This window comes from Terrapene carolina, unplaced genomic scaffold, assembly GCF_002925995.2.
Source record: "Terrapene carolina triunguis isolate 2854851 unplaced genomic scaffold, T_m_triunguis-2.0 Scaffold131, whole genome shotgun sequence".
Taxonomy (NCBI): Eukaryota; Metazoa; Chordata; order Testudines; family Emydidae; genus Terrapene; species Terrapene triunguis.
Window position 1 is genome coordinate 37,864,921 of NW_020664482.1, and position 18,074 is coordinate 37,882,994.

General features: G+C 51.1%; 1 protein-coding gene across 2 annotated transcripts in view; it reads left to right on the forward strand.

Moving 5' to 3' along the window:
* Window positions 1-18,074, forward strand: part of DRP2 (dystrophin related protein 2) — a 45,439-nt gene that overhangs the window by 10,641 nt on the left and 16,724 nt on the right. The window contains exons 2-5 of one of the 2 annotated variants that reach the window (XM_026652962.2): window positions 2,084-2,237; window positions 8,697-8,830; window positions 9,903-10,059; window positions 11,163-11,283. In XM_026652962.2, the coding sequence (XP_026508747.1) occupies window positions 2,130-2,237; window positions 8,697-8,830; window positions 9,903-10,059; window positions 11,163-11,283 (520 nt within the window). In that variant the 5' untranslated portion in view covers window positions 2,084-2,129. Of the gene's footprint in view, window positions 1-2,083; window positions 2,238-8,696; window positions 8,831-9,902; window positions 10,060-11,162; window positions 11,284-18,074 lie in introns of those variants that run through there. The other variant, XM_024216179.3, reaches the window with a different exon arrangement.

An 18,074-nucleotide genomic window follows, 5' to 3' on the forward strand; every position in this document is an offset into this window, starting at 1 on the left:
AGGCTTAGGTAGGGGGTGGAGTCCTGGGGGGAAGTTAGGGGCAGGGGTCCCAGGAGGGGGTAATCAGGGGACAAGGAGCAGGAGGGATTGGGGGTTCTGAGGGGGGAAGTCAGGGGGCGGGAAGTAGGAGGGAGTGGATGGGGGCGGGACTAGGGGAGGGCAGGGGCTAGGGCGGGGCTCCCTGGGTGCACACCCTAATGAAATGGGCTGCACACACCTATGCGGGCAGGGAAGGTTAGGGGACAGGGATTATCAGCATATTGAAGAGCTCAGTACAGGCTGCTCTGTGGGAGATGGAGCCAGAAACTGCTAAAGGATTAAAATAAATCATAATAGAATGAGCTGTTCTCTTAGTGTGTGTGACTGGGGAGGGGAGGGAGTGCGAGAGCACTAGCAAACGGAACAGAGGCCTATGAATGGAGAGACAGACACAGCTGTGACCGGGGGACTTTCTCCTCGCCTGGCTGCTCAGTGCTATCAGAGGCTTTGCAGAATGTACTGCCTGCTTCTGTCTGATGAGAACCCATCAGAAAGTTTCTCAGTGCCTCAGAGTGTGTGACAGCCACCCACCCTAAGGGAGGCAGCCACGCTTTCTTCCAGCTGCCTCACTTCTCCTTTCTCACAGACCCCTTTTGAAACAGCCCTTTTTATGGCTTTAAAGTGAGGGCTGGTGGCTGGAGCTGTATCAGGATTCCCTGGGGAAACCCGGCTTTTAGGTGGTAGACCTGGGAGAGGGCAGAATCTCTCGACACTGCAGTGGGCATATGCGTATGCACTACTTAGCCATCCTTCCCCACTTGTCCGTACATTTCACCTCTTGGAGTGCTGCACTGCACAGATGTGCCCCACGTCACGTTCATATTCGTTGTACTTTTAGCCCCAAGACGAATCCCCTCTGTTTGTGCTCAACTGGTCTGTTCCTCTCATGACACTGGTGCTGTCTTAAGGTTAGAGTTGCGATTTTTGTGTGCTTTGCCCAGTGATTTCCATGGGAAAATCATTTAATGTCAGTGTCTCTTAGCGTCCCCTTAGCTTTCTGTAGAACTGGACAAATTAATGTTGTGAGCGTTGATTTATGTTTTTAAAGCATGTTGAACTCCTCACAGAAAAAGTGCCATGGAAGGGCAAACGCTGATGATGCAGCCTATAGGCTTTTCAAATTGTCTGCCTTGATCTATTCCCCCTTAGTAATGGCCCCAAACCCTGTGGTATCACAAATAGAAGCTGTAGTATTTTGGACCTGACTGTAGAATGTTGTTCTCTCTAAAATAAGGGCTCCTAGTTTCTCAGCTGCTTTGCTGTCTAAACTGAAATGCAGAAGCAGCACAATGGCCAGAAGAAAAGAGTGAGGTTAGTGGAATAGGTGAGACCAGAGTTAACCATTACAAATGCTTTTTTCTTGGAGCAATAATGACCCAGGATGCGTTATATATATAGTCTGTCTGTCTCTGTGTCTGGAGCTCTAGACATATGGCTTTACAATCAATTTTCCTCCCAAACACAGGATGTATTTATTATTCCTGTCCTTCTGAGATCTTTGAGGGTAAATGACAACAGTGCTTAGTGCCCATGGCAGTTCTGGTCTCCTCCAATTTCCCGCTAAGCTCTGTAGTTCTCTGTCTCACTTATCATAGTCCAAAGAAAAGACATTTTTGCATGCTGTAGTATAATCTGTGAAATTCACAGCCACAGGGTTTTGTTAAAGCAAATTGCTTACAAAAAGGATTAGATGTTTATATGAGCAAGAAAATAGCATCTTCAGTGACACTAATTCTATGATAAAAATGACAAGGCCTTTCAGTCCTCATGCTTCAGGGCAGAAGCTGATCTGGCAGGTGGGGTCAGGAAGAATTTTCCTCCTTGGTTCAGTATTGTACAATGAGTGCATTGTGGAGGATATATGCCTTCCTGAGAAGCATCTAGGACTGGCCACTGTTGGATACAGGTTTCTGGGCTAGGTAGACCTTTGGTCTGTCCCCTTATGGCAAGGCCTGTGTGTCTAGTTTTCTCCCGGCAACTCAGCCAGCTCTCCTGAATGGTGAGATCTGAGAGCTGATCCAGTGGATTTCACACTGTGTTTCAGGTGCCTGTGCCCAGAAAAGTCTCCATCCCCATGAACCTCCGTTCTGATGCAGCCAATGGTCATGCAGGGATGCTCCTACACCCTCCCACGATGTCATGAGCGGCATACAGCAGACCAGTCACATCGCAGCAGCACCACCCACTCACAGTCTCAGGTAAGAGTGCTAGGGCTTGTTAACTAGCACACTTTTTCTCTTTCAATTCAGAGTTTTGGTGACAGTTGCCAAACTTCTGTATTTATAGCAAAGTGGCACCTCCTACATTCCTGTTAGTGATGGGGCTGTTATTTCCTCCGTCTCTGCCTGCTCCCAGCTTCTACTTAGTGTATTCTACTCAGATGGCACTTTCCAGATGGACGGGACTTCACAAACAAGAGATGGGCTTGAGTGACAATGTGTAGTGTTGGGATCAGTTCTGCATTTCAAACCTCCACCACCAAAAATCATGTGTGCATATGTGTTTGTGGAGGGTCTGAGGGGGATTCTGTTGTCATCTCTCATGATTTGATGGTGAGTCTCGCAATATTTGTTTTTCCTGAAGTCCCAGCTCCTGGATTCATGTGATTCAGGGGGAGGCGGTGGGGAGGTGGGGAGTTCAGCTATCATTTTTTAAAAAGAAAGTTTCTGCAGAGAAGAGGTGAAAAATGTGAGCCTGGTGCTAAAGGCTCAGAAACCAGAAGGCAAAGAAAAAAAATCCAACTGTTTTTAAGTCTCATGATTTTTAAGCTGATCTCATGATTCTTTGGGGCCTGACTCATGATTTTTGAACTCTTGGGGATGGCAGTACTGGTGGGATTGCAGAATCTATCTCCCTTTGGCCCTTTTGGAAATCCCAGGCCTTTGGTTAGGAGCAGGCCTGTGCTATTCTTGGCTGGACAGGCTGGGGCCAGTAGCCATCCTGAGGGGGTTTCTGACCTGCATGGAATGTGTGTCCCTCAGATACTGTGTCAGTGGTCACTGGATGTGTGTTTGCCTTGCACTTCTAGAGCTGAACGTAGCCAAGGCTGGCAGTTTGTTCTGCCTGCAAAAGGGGAATAAGCCAGTTAGCCCAAGACCCCAGCCGATGGCGGAGAAGGCACAGAAGTGCCTGCATTGCTTGTCTGATCTGGAGGTTCAGCAGAGGCTCTTCAGGGCTCTTTCCCTTCCCCCCTTCACTGCCCTTTCCATTCCTTCTCCCTCTGGCTGAAGAGTGCTGGACCAGCGCCCTGTGGCAACAGCAGTGCTGCGCTGAGTGAAGCAAGCCCCCTTTGGCTTCAGCACTCCTCTTCTACAGCAGAGGTTCTCAACCTTTTTCTTTCGGAGGCTCCCCCAACATGCTATTAAAAACTCCACGGCACACTTGTGCCGCAATAATTGGTTTTCTGCATATAAAAGCCAGGGCCAGCATTAGGGGTAGCAAGCAGGGCAATTGCCTGGGTCCCCATGTCACAGGGGCCCCCACAAAGCTACACTGCTCAGGCTTCGGCATCAGCCCCAGCTGACAGGGCTCAGGGACTTGGGCTTCAGACCCATGCGGTGGGGCTTCGGCTTTCTGCCCTGGGCCCCAGCGAGTCTAATGCTGGCCCTGCTTGCAGGCCCTCCTGAAACCTGCTTGATGCCCCCTAGGGGACCCCTGGTTGAGAACTACTGTTCTACAGCACATCCAGGTTTGTGCTGGCTCCAAGGAGTTCAAGATGGCTGAGTCTGGGCCTGGATCCCAACAGCGTGTGTTGCCGTTGCACTGGCTGCCCCAGCATGGAGATCTGCAGCTCAGGGGAGAGAAGCTGGGGGAAGTGTGAGAAACCAGCATCTGTCTGTCTGAGCCAGTTCCCAGGCTGGAAGCGGGACTCACAGATGAGCCCGTGACTTTTCCCTGCTGGTTCTGAGTCAGTGTTTATGGGGTGGGGGTGGCTGTTATGTAGCTATTACCAGGAGTGTGTGAGGGGGTTAATAAACGACCCAGCAGATTCAACAAGGAGCAGAGGGTTGGAGGGAGAGCAGAGAGAGCCGAGCAGCAACTTCCACTGCCTCCTGCCTGCCATGAACATGCTGAGGAGCTATCTGTGGGTGGAGCCGGTTCTCCTTGGGGGTACAGGAATGGAAGAGGGAATAAACAGGGAAACAGACAGACGCAAGGGCAGCCTCAGGGACACTTGCAGCAATCAGCAGCTGCACTGGAGAGAGGCTGTATGAGGGGCACTCATTGCTCTGGGCTCATAATCACCCACCCAAAGCCTCTCCTGACTTGTGTGCTGCACAGGGCTAGAGAATTTAACCCCACATGCAGGCAGAGTGCCAGGCCACTGGCTTGCTCTGCTTGCAGGGCAGCGATCTTAACAGCAGCTCTGCCTTCCACCCTCCAAATACCGTGCACTGTCTGCCTCCTCCCTGGGACGGGCCTTACTCAGGGTTGCTGGCGTCGCTATTGTCTTGGCTTCAGAGTCCAGGGATCCCACTGGGTTGGTGAAAACTGAAGAGCATGTTGGTGTGAGAGCCCCCTGATTGCAAAGGGCAGCCCAGCCCAGAGGGAGGGAGGAGGGGACGAATGGGTAGAGATGGCAGGCGTGCGGAGAGAGAGAGAGAATGAGAGAGACCGATGGGAAGAAGGAGAGATACAGGGAGCTTTTTCATAGTGTTCCTGTAGGTGGTACTGAGCATGGAAACAATGCCGAGCTGCAGAAACTCCAGAGAACTCTGTGGGAGACGGACGGGGACGAAATCCTTTTGGCAAAAACAAGATGTTTTCCCTGGGTGCGGAGGGGTGTGAGCCAAGCCCAGGAATGTTGATGTTGACATTGGGGGGGGGGGGTCTGGGCCAGGGAGCCCCAGCTGCGAAGGTGGGGAGCGCTGAATCTGCAGAGGGGCTTCCCCTGCTCACCAATTCTGTCCCCAAAGCAGGCCCTGGCCATCACTGTGATGCACAGCTTTGCTGGGGCCCACCCAAGTGAGCTCATGGCTTATCCAGGAGGTGTGGGCCAGGGCAGACGCTTCCCCACTGAGGCTCTGGGCAGAGTGTCTGGTAACCATAGGGAACCCCTGTGGCTCTTTCAGTGTAGCCTCCCTCCCTCCTTCTCGTATAATGGAGTTTGAGGTGTTTCTGTTTCCACCCCCCATGCCACCCCACACACCCTGTCCTCCCCCACTATAATGGGACTCAGAGAGAGCCCCCAGGTGCTCCCTGAGTCTGTCTAGGGGACTAAAAGCTTGCATTGACTATTCCTTCAGGAATCTGTCCATTGACGAATAAACGCTGAGATCCCAGCACTCCATTTTCAGTAGCCAGAGGACCTGGGGGCTGCTGCACCATTGCCTTTGCTATTATCCAGGGGGCCCCGGCCCTGTTCAGTGCCACCTTTGCTATTACCCGGGGTGGCCCTGCCCAGCGCTGTGTTGTCTCATGTGCAGTGATTTCTTTGAACGTGGCTAGCTGTGTTACCTTCTCCCCCATCAGTGCCTTTCACACACGCGTGTGCAGGGCCGGCTTTAGGAAGTGTGGGGCCCAATTCGAACAGTTTCGACGGGGCCCCGGCAGGGATGACTAAAAAAAAAAAAAAAAACACGTGGGGCTTGTACTCACCGGGCGGCGCTCCTTAGTCTTCGGCGGTGGGTCCTTCACTCGCTCCGGGTCTTCGGTGGCACTGAAGGACCTGCTGCCGAAGTGCTGCCGAAGACCCGGAGTGAGTGAAGGACCCGCCACCAAAGTGCCGCCGAAGACCTGGAGCGCCGCCGGGTGAGTAAAAATTAAAAAGGAGCCTCTAGCCAGGGAAGGGATTCTCAGCCACTTGCCCCCACCCTGGCAGCCCTGCCACTGGGCGCGGGGCCCTCTTAGGCGCGGGGCCCGATTCGGGGGAATTGGTGGAATTGGCCTAAAGCCGGCCCTGCGCGTGTGCACAGGGTAACTCCTGGTGACACCCTGCCCTCCCTCACACACAGACAGCTGCCGTGGCACCCGTGAGGGTTAGGGCAGGTTGGAGGGAACTGGAATTCTACCCGGACAAAGCTGTGATTCACTGGCAGAGAGGCTGCTGCTGCCGCCTCCCTCCGGATTCCTAGGGGGTCAGTAAACAGGGCAGCAGCTCCTCTCAGCCCTCCCATCCTGCTCCTCGCCCGCCCTCTGGTCCCTTCCACTCTGCCTCTCTTCCCTGTGGTGCTGTTTGCCTTTCTCCTGCCTTGGTCTGCCTGGTGCTGGCTGATGGCATTGGGAAGAGAGGGGGACAATGTTCTCTCCTGTGCAGCTGCTGAGCAGCCACACCATGGATCCCTGGCTCTGCACAGGTAGGGGAAGTGCTCCACAGCCCGGGCGTGTGTGTGCCTGCATACACATCTAAAAATAAAGCTGTTCAGATGCATCTGACTTCTGGAGGGAGAAGGATCCAACCAGCCTGCCACCTCGGCAGCTGCAGCCAGTGGAACTGGTGCTCGATGCAGAAGCTCTGCTTTCCCCCGCTCACCTGCAGGGGTTTTGTTCTGGGAGAGCAGGTGTTGCACATCTGACCAGTGCATGGCTGCTTGCACTCTGGCTCATCTATAGGACATAGTCGGTGAGTGGCAGGCATCGTGGACTTTTAACCTTTTCCTAAACTAGGCTGGAGAGGATCACGCTTCCCCTGGGGTTATATCCACGCAGTTCCGTTTACCCCCCAGATGGAGAAAGGCCATTGGCCCTGATCCCTTTGCAATCTCCCTGGGGACAGAGGAGGTGACTATGGCCACGCGGGGCTAGCCTACTTTGGCAGCGTGAGTATTTGCACAAGAAACGTATTGACTTTCAGTATACAGGCAGCAGCGTTAGCTTGAATTATTTATGGTATTCATGTCTAGGATTCCTCTGTACTCTGTGTGTGATGATTTTTGGGATGCTCTCTGGAATGACGTGGCAGATCGGGGCAGAAAATTAAACGTGCTTTGGGTGAAACATAAAACACGCTTCTGCCCCCACTGTGATAATTAAATACCTCCCAGTTCTTTTCTGGGGAGTAGAGGGGTGATAGCCCTAGTGACCTGGTAAAACCCCCTTCGAATAGATTATAAAGCCAGAAGGGACCATTGTAATCATGACCTCCTGTGTCACTGCCCTGAATTAATTTCTTGTCTGTTCTGCCTGCTCCCGTCTTTCCTTCTGTGCCATTAGCATATGGTCCCCTGCTCTGTTGCAGGGTAGCTGTGTTCTTTCAAACAACTGCCCCTCCCCTCAGAGATGGCTGCACTCCAGTTGAGTGAAGTGATTCCTGTACAGATCATTTGGAAAGCAATATGGGTTGAAGGGTGCTAATGCATGTTAATTGTTATCACTTCTGAGCCCTGCCAACAAATTAGAACTGGAGGGAAATGTTGTGATTTCCAAGCAAAACACAGCAACTTCCCACCTGTGAAAACAGTAAATGTTTGTGTGTTTTGACAACAGGCAGCAACCTGCCATTGTGGTCACACACCAGCCCTCCACCCATGCACCCCAAACACACAGTGGTGTGAGTGTTTGTGTTGCATTTTAGATCATGCCTCCCTCCGATTGTTTGTTGGTGTGTCTGGCAATTGGGACAGTCTTCGCTGTTGTCATGGGAGGGAGCTCAGTCTAGCGATCAGAACTCTGGAGTGGGAGCCAGGAGACTAGGTTCGTCTCATAACTCGACAACTGCCTCACTGTGCGAGTCATTTCCCTGTGCAGTGCCCCACTTTCCCCCATCTGTGTCGATAATGCTTCCCTTCCTCCCAAGGGATTGAGGCTACATTCCTCATTGTAAAGTGCTTTGAGATCCTCGGATTTAAAGCACTCTGAATGCAAAGATGTATAGTGACTGGAGTGTATGTCTCTGGCATTCTGAGTGTCTCCCTGATTTTCATACACATGCGCTCTCTTCCTTCTGGAGTGGGTGCAGAGAAGCTGCAGAGTCTCTGGAAGTTGGGCCCCTGGACCGCCAGAGAATGTTCTCACCTGCAATCTTCTACAGGTGAAGCAGGTGTGAGCTTATAGTCTGTCTTTTGTGGTGGCTCAAGCTGCACAACCAGGGCCATTAATATTGTAACAAATCTGTGGTCACCTACACCTTCCTGGTTGTCACTGTGCTGAACACTGGGGCTGCTCATAACTTAATGGCAGCAGCAGGAATAGAACTTGAAGCCTGTGCTTCTTTGGTGCTCCAAAAGCACAAGCTCTAGCCACTTAAGCTGAAGGGGAATCTCCATGTGGAGTGGTGTGGAGTCTATGCCACACAGCTGAGCAATTCTGACTCAATCCAACAGAGGTCAGAGGTCAGTCACACACACACCCATCAGATGCTTATATTAGATCTAGTTGATACTGGAATACCAGACTAAGAAAACCTGGGAGCACAAGAGTAAAAACCCTTCATCCCCTTGCAGTGTTGTAAATGCTGATCACTTTATCATATGTTACACTGATAGAACATCCTTCAGGTGTTTTAAATCCTTAACAAAATCTCAAGTTCTTTTGTGATGCAGGCCAGCATTTCAATCCCTTTGTACAGATGGCGAAGCTGGTACATAAATGTTAAGGGTTGTGCCCAAGAACACACAGTGAGTCAGTGGCAGAGGTGAGAGCAGCAGTCAGACATGTGCTCTAGCCACTAGCCATCCTGTGTCTGGATACAGTTGTCAGGTGTTTGTGTTTCCACCTAGGTTAAAGCAGCGGAAGATGGTGAAGGAGCGCCCTGTGTAACCCAGCAGGCTCCCGACAGTGCCCTCAGGCCCCAGACACCTCTGGAGATGAATCTTTGCTGGAATGAAATAAAAAAGAAATCCCACAGCCTTCGGTAGGACTCCCCACGTGGAGTGAACTTGCTGGTCTTTGCCCTGGGATTGCCTGCTGGAGATGTTAGGCATAAGCCTTTAGATCTTGTTCAGTTCACTTGCCACCCAAGTTCACTGTGACCTCAGAGCAGTTTCCCCTCTCAGCCTCTAAAGCAGAGACAAATCTCTGAGTCACTGACTCTTTTTTCCTCTGCTTGAAATGTATTTTCTTTTCGTTTGCCCTTGCTTGTGCTCTCACTCCTTCTTTCCCCTTATTTCCTCCTGTCCCTTTATCTCTTTTTCCCTCTCCATTCCTGCTTTCTCTCTGCCCCTCTCTCCATTCCTCAGGCAGCTGTGTGTGTGTGTGTGTGTGTTCTTACTGCCCAAGATAAGGACTCAGGAACCCATTCCCTTCATATCACCTTCCTCTTTGGCCTGCTCCTTCCCTTTAGGAGCATGTGCCTTTCTGTAGCCTTCTGTAGTTGCAGATCCACAGCCAGCATCATTGAGAGTTCAGTTGGGGCATATTAATTTTGCTTTGCCTTAACACACACATCCTGGAAATGGTCCAGGTGGCTACAATGTATAGCCAAGTCCCGGCCAATATGGGCATAGCCGGAGTTCAGGCCGTGTGTACGCACAAGTCCAGGCAGGTTCTTCTGCTCTCCCCACCACGCACTTGGAGATCAGAAACAGCTTAAGGGCATCCTCTCACCCGCCCCTGCTAACACCAGCAAGGACTTCTAATGCTGAGCCCCTGGAAATCTCCCATGGAGGGGATCCTCTGCTGCATGGGAGGCCAGGGCAGCATGCTCACCTGGGACAGGCTGAGGGAGCCCCTCCCTCCTGACACCAGTGCAGGATATAGCCATTCCTTAGTCACTGGGCAGGGGAAATTTTCCCTTAGCCTGGCTGCCTCTCCTCAGGGCGGAAGGCACACACTGTGTGAGACTGGGCTGGTGCCCTCTGAGCCGCAGGCTGCAGGGGCCCAGTGCACCGTCCACTCTTCCCTTTGTGAAAAGAGGTGAATTCCCATCAGGCCTCATCCTTGTGTCTGCTCTCTATGACTGTTGTGTTCCCATCCGTCCGGTGCAGGGCTCGTCTGGAGGCCTTTTCAGACCACAGCGGGAAGCTGCAGCTCCCCCTCCAGGAGATCGTAGACTGGCTGGGTCAGAAGGATGAAGAGCTGTCCGCCCAGCTGCCACTCCGGGGAGATGTGCTCTTGGTGCAGCAGGAAAAAGAGACGCATGCAGTATGTTTCCAGATACGCGCTCCCTAGAGCCCTGCCCTCGCTCACCAGCTAGGATGAGCTCCTGCCCCAGGTTCCTTGGCATGGAACTTGGATACCTGACCTGGCCTCTCTGCCCACAGCTGTACTTGCAGGTCCCCCTGTGACTCATGTTTGGGGCCAGTACACTGGCTGTCACTTGCACCTTTCCCCTTCTCATGAGGCGGAGCCAACGTTCTCCTGAAACGCTCCAGCCTGTATTTCCCCCCAATGAATAACAGATAGAATCAGTCCAGGTTAGAAAGTGAAGAGGCATTTAGTGTAAATTACAGAAAGTAAATCTGCATTACAGATTTAAAGTTAAATCTACGAAGAGATCACAGAACTGGATACTGAGCCTCAGTCACTGACAATTGCTTATTACCTGTTCCGCAACTGGTTGCAATATCCGAGCTCTCAAACAAACAGATGCCTTTCTTTGGCCACACTCGTGGAGATCCTGACACTTGCCGAGAGACCAATTTGGATCATCTGTCTGACTTCGACCTATAGCTGACACAGTGACGGGGATGTGAGAATCCTTGTTGTGTTATAGCACATAGCAGTTCTGATTAACCAATGTCCTCCCCTCTGCATTTAGGAGAATCATAGGATGGTAAGGGACCTCGAGAGGTCATCTAGTCCCATCCCCTGCACTCATGACAGGACTAAATATTTAAAATACTTACAAAGGACAGTTTCCTCCTCCCTGTACCCACAATGCAAACTGGCCATGATCAGAATTCCTCCCCTTTAATAACTCATGGCCCAGAACACACCAGTAGTTGCCTATTTCACGCATACTGTTGATCTACAGATCTCACCAAATCTCTCTCCTCCTTCCATGTGTTGGGATCTTCCTTGAATCCCAGGGCTGTTTATCCATTAACTTTCCTTTGTATGCTAAAGATGTTCATGTACCATCTTCTCAGGCAGAGCTTCTTTAACGTGTCAGTTACGTGCTCTGTGCCGGTAGTTCCCTTGTGCGCTGGAGTGAGTAATTCACTGAACAGTTCTTGGTTGAGGAAGGAGCTTTTCAATTCTCTAACTCAGTCTTTTTTTGGTCATGCTGTGCCTCCCCACTGCAGGCTTTCATGGAAGAGGTGAAGTCTCGGGGCCCATATATTTATTCCGTCCTGGAGTCGGCGCAGGCCTTCCTCTCCCAGCACCCATTTGAGGAATTAGAGGAACCAAATTCTGAAAGTAAAGGTATGTGGAGCCTCCCACTCTCATCCCCCTCCTTGTCCTCATGTCAGCATGGCCTAGCTCTCAGACCCTGCATGCTGTCGTTCTGAGAGAAGAGACGAGCGGGGGCAGGGGGCAGTGTGGCATTGTGTACCGCAGTGCAGCATGAATGAACTGAACGTGCAGTACTATAGCACAGTGTTACCTGGCACTGGCACTCCATATGTCTCCATAGGTTTGCCTGTACTGCCATCGGAGGGGTGATCGCAGCACCTGTAGACATACTTGCTTTGATCTAGCTAGCTTGGGTAGCAATAGCAGCAAAGCTACAGCAGCACGAACTTTGGTGTAGGCTATGGTGTAGGCTCTATGAGTCCGCCTGGGACCCTAGGTAATTACTTGGGTCCCAGGCGGGCTCATAGAGCCTACACCATAGCCTACACCAAAGTAGCCTACACCTGCGCTGAAGCCCATCACTGCTATGGGTACTGAAGCTAGCTCGAATAAAGCTAGCTTGGGTATGTCTACATGTGCTGCCATCACATCTCCGATGCAGCGTAGACATGTCCTATGTCATGTTACTTTGTAGTGGGACGAGGCACAGCATGCATGGGGTGTGATGAAGCACAGTGTGTGGCACATGCTGGGAATGGCATAGTGTGTGGCACGTCCTAGAGCAGAGGTGGGCAAACTATGGCCCAGGGGCCGAATCTGGCCCTTCAGATGTTTTAATCTGGCCCTTGAGCTCCTGCTGGGGAGCGGGGTCCGCGGTTTGCCCCACTCCACTTGTGCTGTGGCTCTGTGTGGCTCCCGGAAGCAGCAGCATGTCCCCCCTCCGGCTCCTGTGCATGGGGCAGCCAGGGGGCTCTGCATGCTGCCCCCGCCCCAAGCACTGCCCCCGCAGCTCCCATTGGCTGGCAACCTTGGCCAGTGGGAGCTGCAGGGGCAGCGCCTGCGGATGGGGCAGCGCACAGAACCACCTGGCTGCTCCTTCGCGTAGGAGCCGGAGGGGGGACATGCCGCTGCTTCTGGGAGCTGCTTGAGATAAGCGCCACCCAGAGCCTGCACCCCAACCCCCTCCAGTGCCCCAACCCCCTGCTCCAGCCCTGATCCCCCTCCTGCCTTCCGAACCCCTCGGTCCCACCCTCCTGCGCCCTGGAACCCACACCCCTGCCCCATCCTGGAGCCCCCTCCCACACCCTGAACTCATTTCTGGCCCCACCCCAGAGCCACCACCCTCACCCCCTCCTGCACCCCAACCCCAATTTCGTGGCATTCATGGCCCGCCATACAATTTCCATACTCAGATGCGGCCCTTGGGCCAAAAAGTTTGCCGACCTCTGTCCTAGAGAGATGCAACATGGTACTCGAGGGATTCGAACAGTGATTTAATTAGCATGCCTGCAAAATGAACTCTTGTCCCAGCCCTTCGACTGAGCCACACCCCTTATGTGAAGCCATGGCCTCTTCCCTCCAGAGGGACTCGACTGGCAGCTGGTGGGGAGCTCTCCCTTTTTCTTGGTGACTCTGAGGGGTTTCCTCTCTTTCTCCTGCCCCACCCCCAACTGCTGGGAAGGAAGAGGTGCTCTGCAGGCCGTTGCTCCCTCTCTTGGCCAAGGGACAGGGTACAGATCCACTCCTAGCATGTGTGTGGGGTCCTGGCAGCTCCTGTGCTTTCCCCACTGATAGGGAGGAGGAGGGAAGTGATCTGGCATGGACAATAGTAGGGCCCATTTCCTGAGTTTTGGGCTCCCTACACTGATCGGCACTCAGCTCTGCTCCTGACCTGCTTTGTGACCTTAGGTAAATCACTTAATCTCTCTCTGTGCCAGTTTCCCCTTCTGTGTAACAGGGATAACACTCCCCTCACATTAATGGGCCCAGCTCTGAGGCCCTTACTCAGGCAAAGCTCCCTTTAACTTGAGGGGCTGTCTCTGCCTGGGGAAGGATTTCAGGAGTTGTGCTTTAAAGGCAATAGTCCCATCTTTACTCCTTCTGCGGAGTACTCACCTTGGTACCACAGTTGAAGCTACTGGTGGCCGCAGTCCTTCAGAGGTCCTTTGTCAGACCTGCAGTTTCCTGGCTGGGATGTAGCATCGCTGACTGCGGGGTCACTGTGTCCCATGGAATGTGTATGCTGTACCCTGATACGCTGTTAGGCAAGCTCCTTGGAAAACAGCTTAGCCTCATGGGCTAAAGCTATCACTTGTGAGTGCAGGCTGTGATCAGATGGATGATGGTAGGCAGGAAGCTTGTGACTGGCAGCAGGAGAGGCTGGGACACAGGCAATTCAGAGCTGTAATGCTGAAAGAAGAATGAATCTGAAGATGGAAGGCAGCCTGGGTGAAAGTGATCTGAATGATAGATTTCATGATTCTAAGGAAAGCCAGGAGTGAGAGCACCAGAATAAGGACAATGGATTTCAAAAAAGCAGACTTTAACAAATTCAGAGACCTGGTAGGTAAAGTCCCATGGGAAGAAAATCTAAGGCAGTGGTCCCCAACGCGGTGCCTGTGGGTGCCATGGCGCCCGCCAGGGCATCTATGTGCGCCCGCGTACTGGCCGGCGGACGAGCATCTGCCGAAATGCCGCCGACAAGCAGCGTCATCCAGAGGCGTCGCTGTTGAAATGCTGCCGATTTTTGGCGGCATTTCGGCAGTGACGCCTCTGGATGACGCTGCTTGTTGGCGGCGACGCCTATTGATGTTGCCGCTTCTCGGCGGCATTTCGGCGGATGCTCGTCCGCTGGCCACGGTCCGCGGTGGCTCGTCGTCTGGCACCCGCCAGACGAAAAAGGTTGGGGACCACTGATCTAAGGGATAAAGAAGATCAGGATTGCTGCCTGGCAGTTTCTTAAGGAGATAATATTAAAAGCACAACTGCAAACAATCCTGATAGGAAGAAGAGTAAGAGGCTAATATGGCTCCATCAGAAGCTCTTTAATGACCTGAACATCAAGAAAGAATCCTACAAAAAGTGGAAACAAGGACAAATTGTAAGGATGAATACAAAAGAATAGCACAAGTGTATAGGGACGAAATCAGAAAGGCTAAGGCATAACATGAGTTACATCTAGGAAGGGACATAAAAGACATCAAGAACAGGTTCTTTAAATACACTAGTAGCAAGAGAAAGATGAAAGAAAGTGGAGGCCCTCTACTTAGCAGGGAAGGAGAGCTAGTAACTGATATCAAGGAGGATGAGGTGTTTAATGCCTATTTTGCTTCAATCCTCACTAAAGAGATTAATGGTGACTAGATAGTCAACACAATTAGTATTAACAACAAGGAGAAAAGAACACAACCCAAAATGGAGAAAGAACAGATTATAGAATATTTAGATAAGTTAGATGTATTCAAGTTGCCAGGGCCTGATGAAATTCATCCTAGGGTGCTGAAGCAATCTCAGAACTGTTAGCAATTATCGTGGAGAATTCATGGAGGACAGGAGAGGTCCCAGAGGACTGGAGAAGGGCAAACATAGTACCTATCTTTAAAAAGAGGAACAAAGAGGACCTGGTGAATTACAGACCAGTCAGCCTAACTTTGATACGAGGAAAAGATATTGGAACAAATTTTTAAACAATCAAATTGTAAGTACCTAGAGTATGATAAGATTATAAGGAATAGCCAGCATTAATTTGTCAAGAACAAATCATGCCAAGCCAATCTAATTTCCTTCGACAGGGTTATTTTTACCTAGTGGATGGGGGGAAGCAGTAGATGTGATATATCTTGATTTTAGTAAGGATTTTGAAACAGTCCCACATGACATTCTCATAAGCATACTAGGAAAATGTGGGCTACATGAAAATGATATAAGGTGGGTGCACAACTGGTTGAAACACCGTACGCAAAGAGTAGCTATCAATGGTTCACTGTCAATCTGGGAGGGTGTATCTGGTGGGGTATTGCAGGAGTCAGTCCTGGTCTAGTACTAGTCAATATTTTCATTAATGACTTGGATAACGGAGTGGAGAATATGCTTATAAAATTTGTGGATGACACCAAGCTGGGAGGGGTCACAAGCACTTTGGAGGACAGGATTAGAATTCAAAATTATCTTGACAAATTGAAAAATTGGTCTGAAATCAACAAGATGAAATTCAGTAAAGACCAGGGCAAGGTACTGCATTTAGGAAGGAAAAATCAAATGCACAACTACAAAATGGGAAGTAACTGGCTAGATGGTAGTACTGCTTAAAAGGGTCTGGGGGTTATAGTGGATCACAAGTGAATATGAATCAGCGAGGTGATATAGTTGCTAAAAAGGCTAATAGGGGTGTGTTAACAGGAGTGTCAGACTGGCAGGTAATTGTCCTGCTCTGTTCGGCTCTGGTGAGGCCTCAACTGGATACTGTGTCCAGTTCTGGGTGCCACACTTTAGGAAAGATGTGGAAAAATTGGAGACAGTCCAGAGGAGAGCAACAAAAATGATAAAAGATTTAGAAACCCTGACCTATGAGGAAAGGTTAAAAAAAACTGGACATTTTTAATTTAGTCTTTAGAAAAGAAGACTGAGGGGGGACCTGATAACAGTTTTCAAATATGTTAAGGGCTGTTATAAAGAGGACAGTGATCAATTGTTCTGCATGTTGACTGAAGGTACAACAAGAAGTAATGGGCTTACTCTGAAGCAAGGGAGGTTTAGGTTGGATATTAGGAAAAGCTTTTGAACACTAAGGGTACGTCTACACTACGGGATTAATCCGAATTTAGATAATTCAAATTTGGGAAACAGATTGTATAAATTGGATTGTATGCGGCCACACTAAGCACATTAATTCGATTTTTACCCACATTAATTCGGCGGTGTCCGTCCATGTACCGGGGCTAGCGTCGATTTCTGGAGCGTTGCACTGTGGGTAGCTATCCCATAGCTATCCCATAGTTCCCGCAGTCTCCCCTGCCCATTGGAATTCTGGGTTGAGATCCCAGTGCCTGATGGGACCAAAACATTGTCGCAGGTGGTTCTGGGTACAGCCTCACCCCTCCCTCCCTGCATGAAAGCAACGGACGGCAGACAACCATTTCGCGCCTTTTTTCCTGGGTGAACACTGCAGACTCCATACCACGGCAAGCATGGAGCCCGCTCAGCTCCAGACAGCAGTCATGAACATTGTAAACACCTCGCGCGTTCTCATGGAGTTTATGCTGAGCCAGGACCAGAAAAACGAGGCGAGGAGGCGGCGGCGGCGGGAGCGCAGCGACCAGCTTGATGAGGACATGGACATGGACACGGACACAGAATTCTCTCAAACCACGGGCCTGGTGCTTTGGAGATCATGTTGTTAATGGGGCAGGTTCTATCCATGGAACGCCGATTCTGGGCAAGGGAAACAAGCACAGACTGGTGGGACCGCATAGTGTTGCAGGTGTGGGATGATTCCCAGTGGCTGCGGAACTTTCGCATGCGTAAGGGCACTTTCATGGAACTTTGTGACTTGCTGTCCCCTGCCCTGAAACGCCAGAATACCAAGATGAGAGCAGCCCTCACAGTTGAGAAGCGAGTGGCGATAGCCCTGTGGAAGCTTGCAACGCCAGACAGCTACCGGTCAGTCGGGAATCAATTTGGAGTGGGCAAATCTATTGTGGGGGCTGCTGTGATGCAAGTAGCCAAAGCAATCATTGAGGTGCTGCTACGAAAGGTAGTGACTCTGGGAAATGTGCAGGTCATAGTGGATGGCTTTGCTGCAATGGGATTCCCTAACTGTGGTGGGGCGATAGATGGAACCCATATCCCTATCTTGGCACCGGAGCACCAGGGCAGCCAGTACGTAAACCGCAAGGGGTACTTTTCAATGGTGCTGCAAGCACTGGTGGATCACAAGGGATGTTTCACCAACATCAACGCGGGCTGGCCGGGAAGGGTTCATGATGCTCGCGTCTTCAGGAACACTATTCTGTTTAAAGGGCTGCAGCAAGGGACTTACTTCCCGGACCAGAAAATAACCGTTGGGGATGTTGAAATGCTAATAGTTATTCTTGGGGACCCAGCCTACCCCTTAATGCCATGGCTCATGAAGCCATACACAGGCAGCCTGGACAGGAGTCAGGAGCTGTTTAACTACAGGCTGAGCAAGTGCAGAATGGTGGTAGAATGTGCATTTGGCCGTTTAAAAGGTCGCTGGTGATCGCTACTGACTCGCTCTGACCTCAGCCAAAGAAATCTCCCCATTGTTATTTCTGCTTGCTGTGTGCTCCACAATCTCTGTGAAAGTAAGGGGGAGACCTTTATGGCAGGGTGGGAGGCTGAGGCAAATCGCCTGGCTGCTGATTACGCGCAGCCAGACACCAGGGCGATTAGAAGAGCACACCAGGAAGCAGTGTGCATCAGAGAAGCTTTGAAAACCAGTTTCATGACTTGCCAAGCTACAGTGTGAAATTTCTGTTTGTTTCTCCTTCATGAAAACCCGCCCCCTTTATTGACTCATTCTCTGTAAGTAACCCACCCTCCCCCTTCCCCCAGCTTGCTTTCAAACCAAATAAAGTCACTATCGTTTAAAAATCATTTATTCTTTATTCATAGATTATAAAAAGAGGGAGGGATCCCGGGTGGGGTTTGGGAGGAAAAGGAAAAGGCCATTAAGAAATGGTTAAAAAAATGACAGCCTTTTGCTTGGGCTGTCCACTGGGGTGGAATGGGAAGGTGTACGGAGCCTCCCCCCCCCACGTTCTTACACGTCTGGGTGAGGAGGATCTGGAACATGGTGAGGGGGGAGGGGGGTTATACAGGGGCTGTAGCGGCACTCTATAATCCTGCTGCCGTTCCTGAAGCTCCACCAGACGCCGGAGCATGTCTGTTTGCTCTCGCAG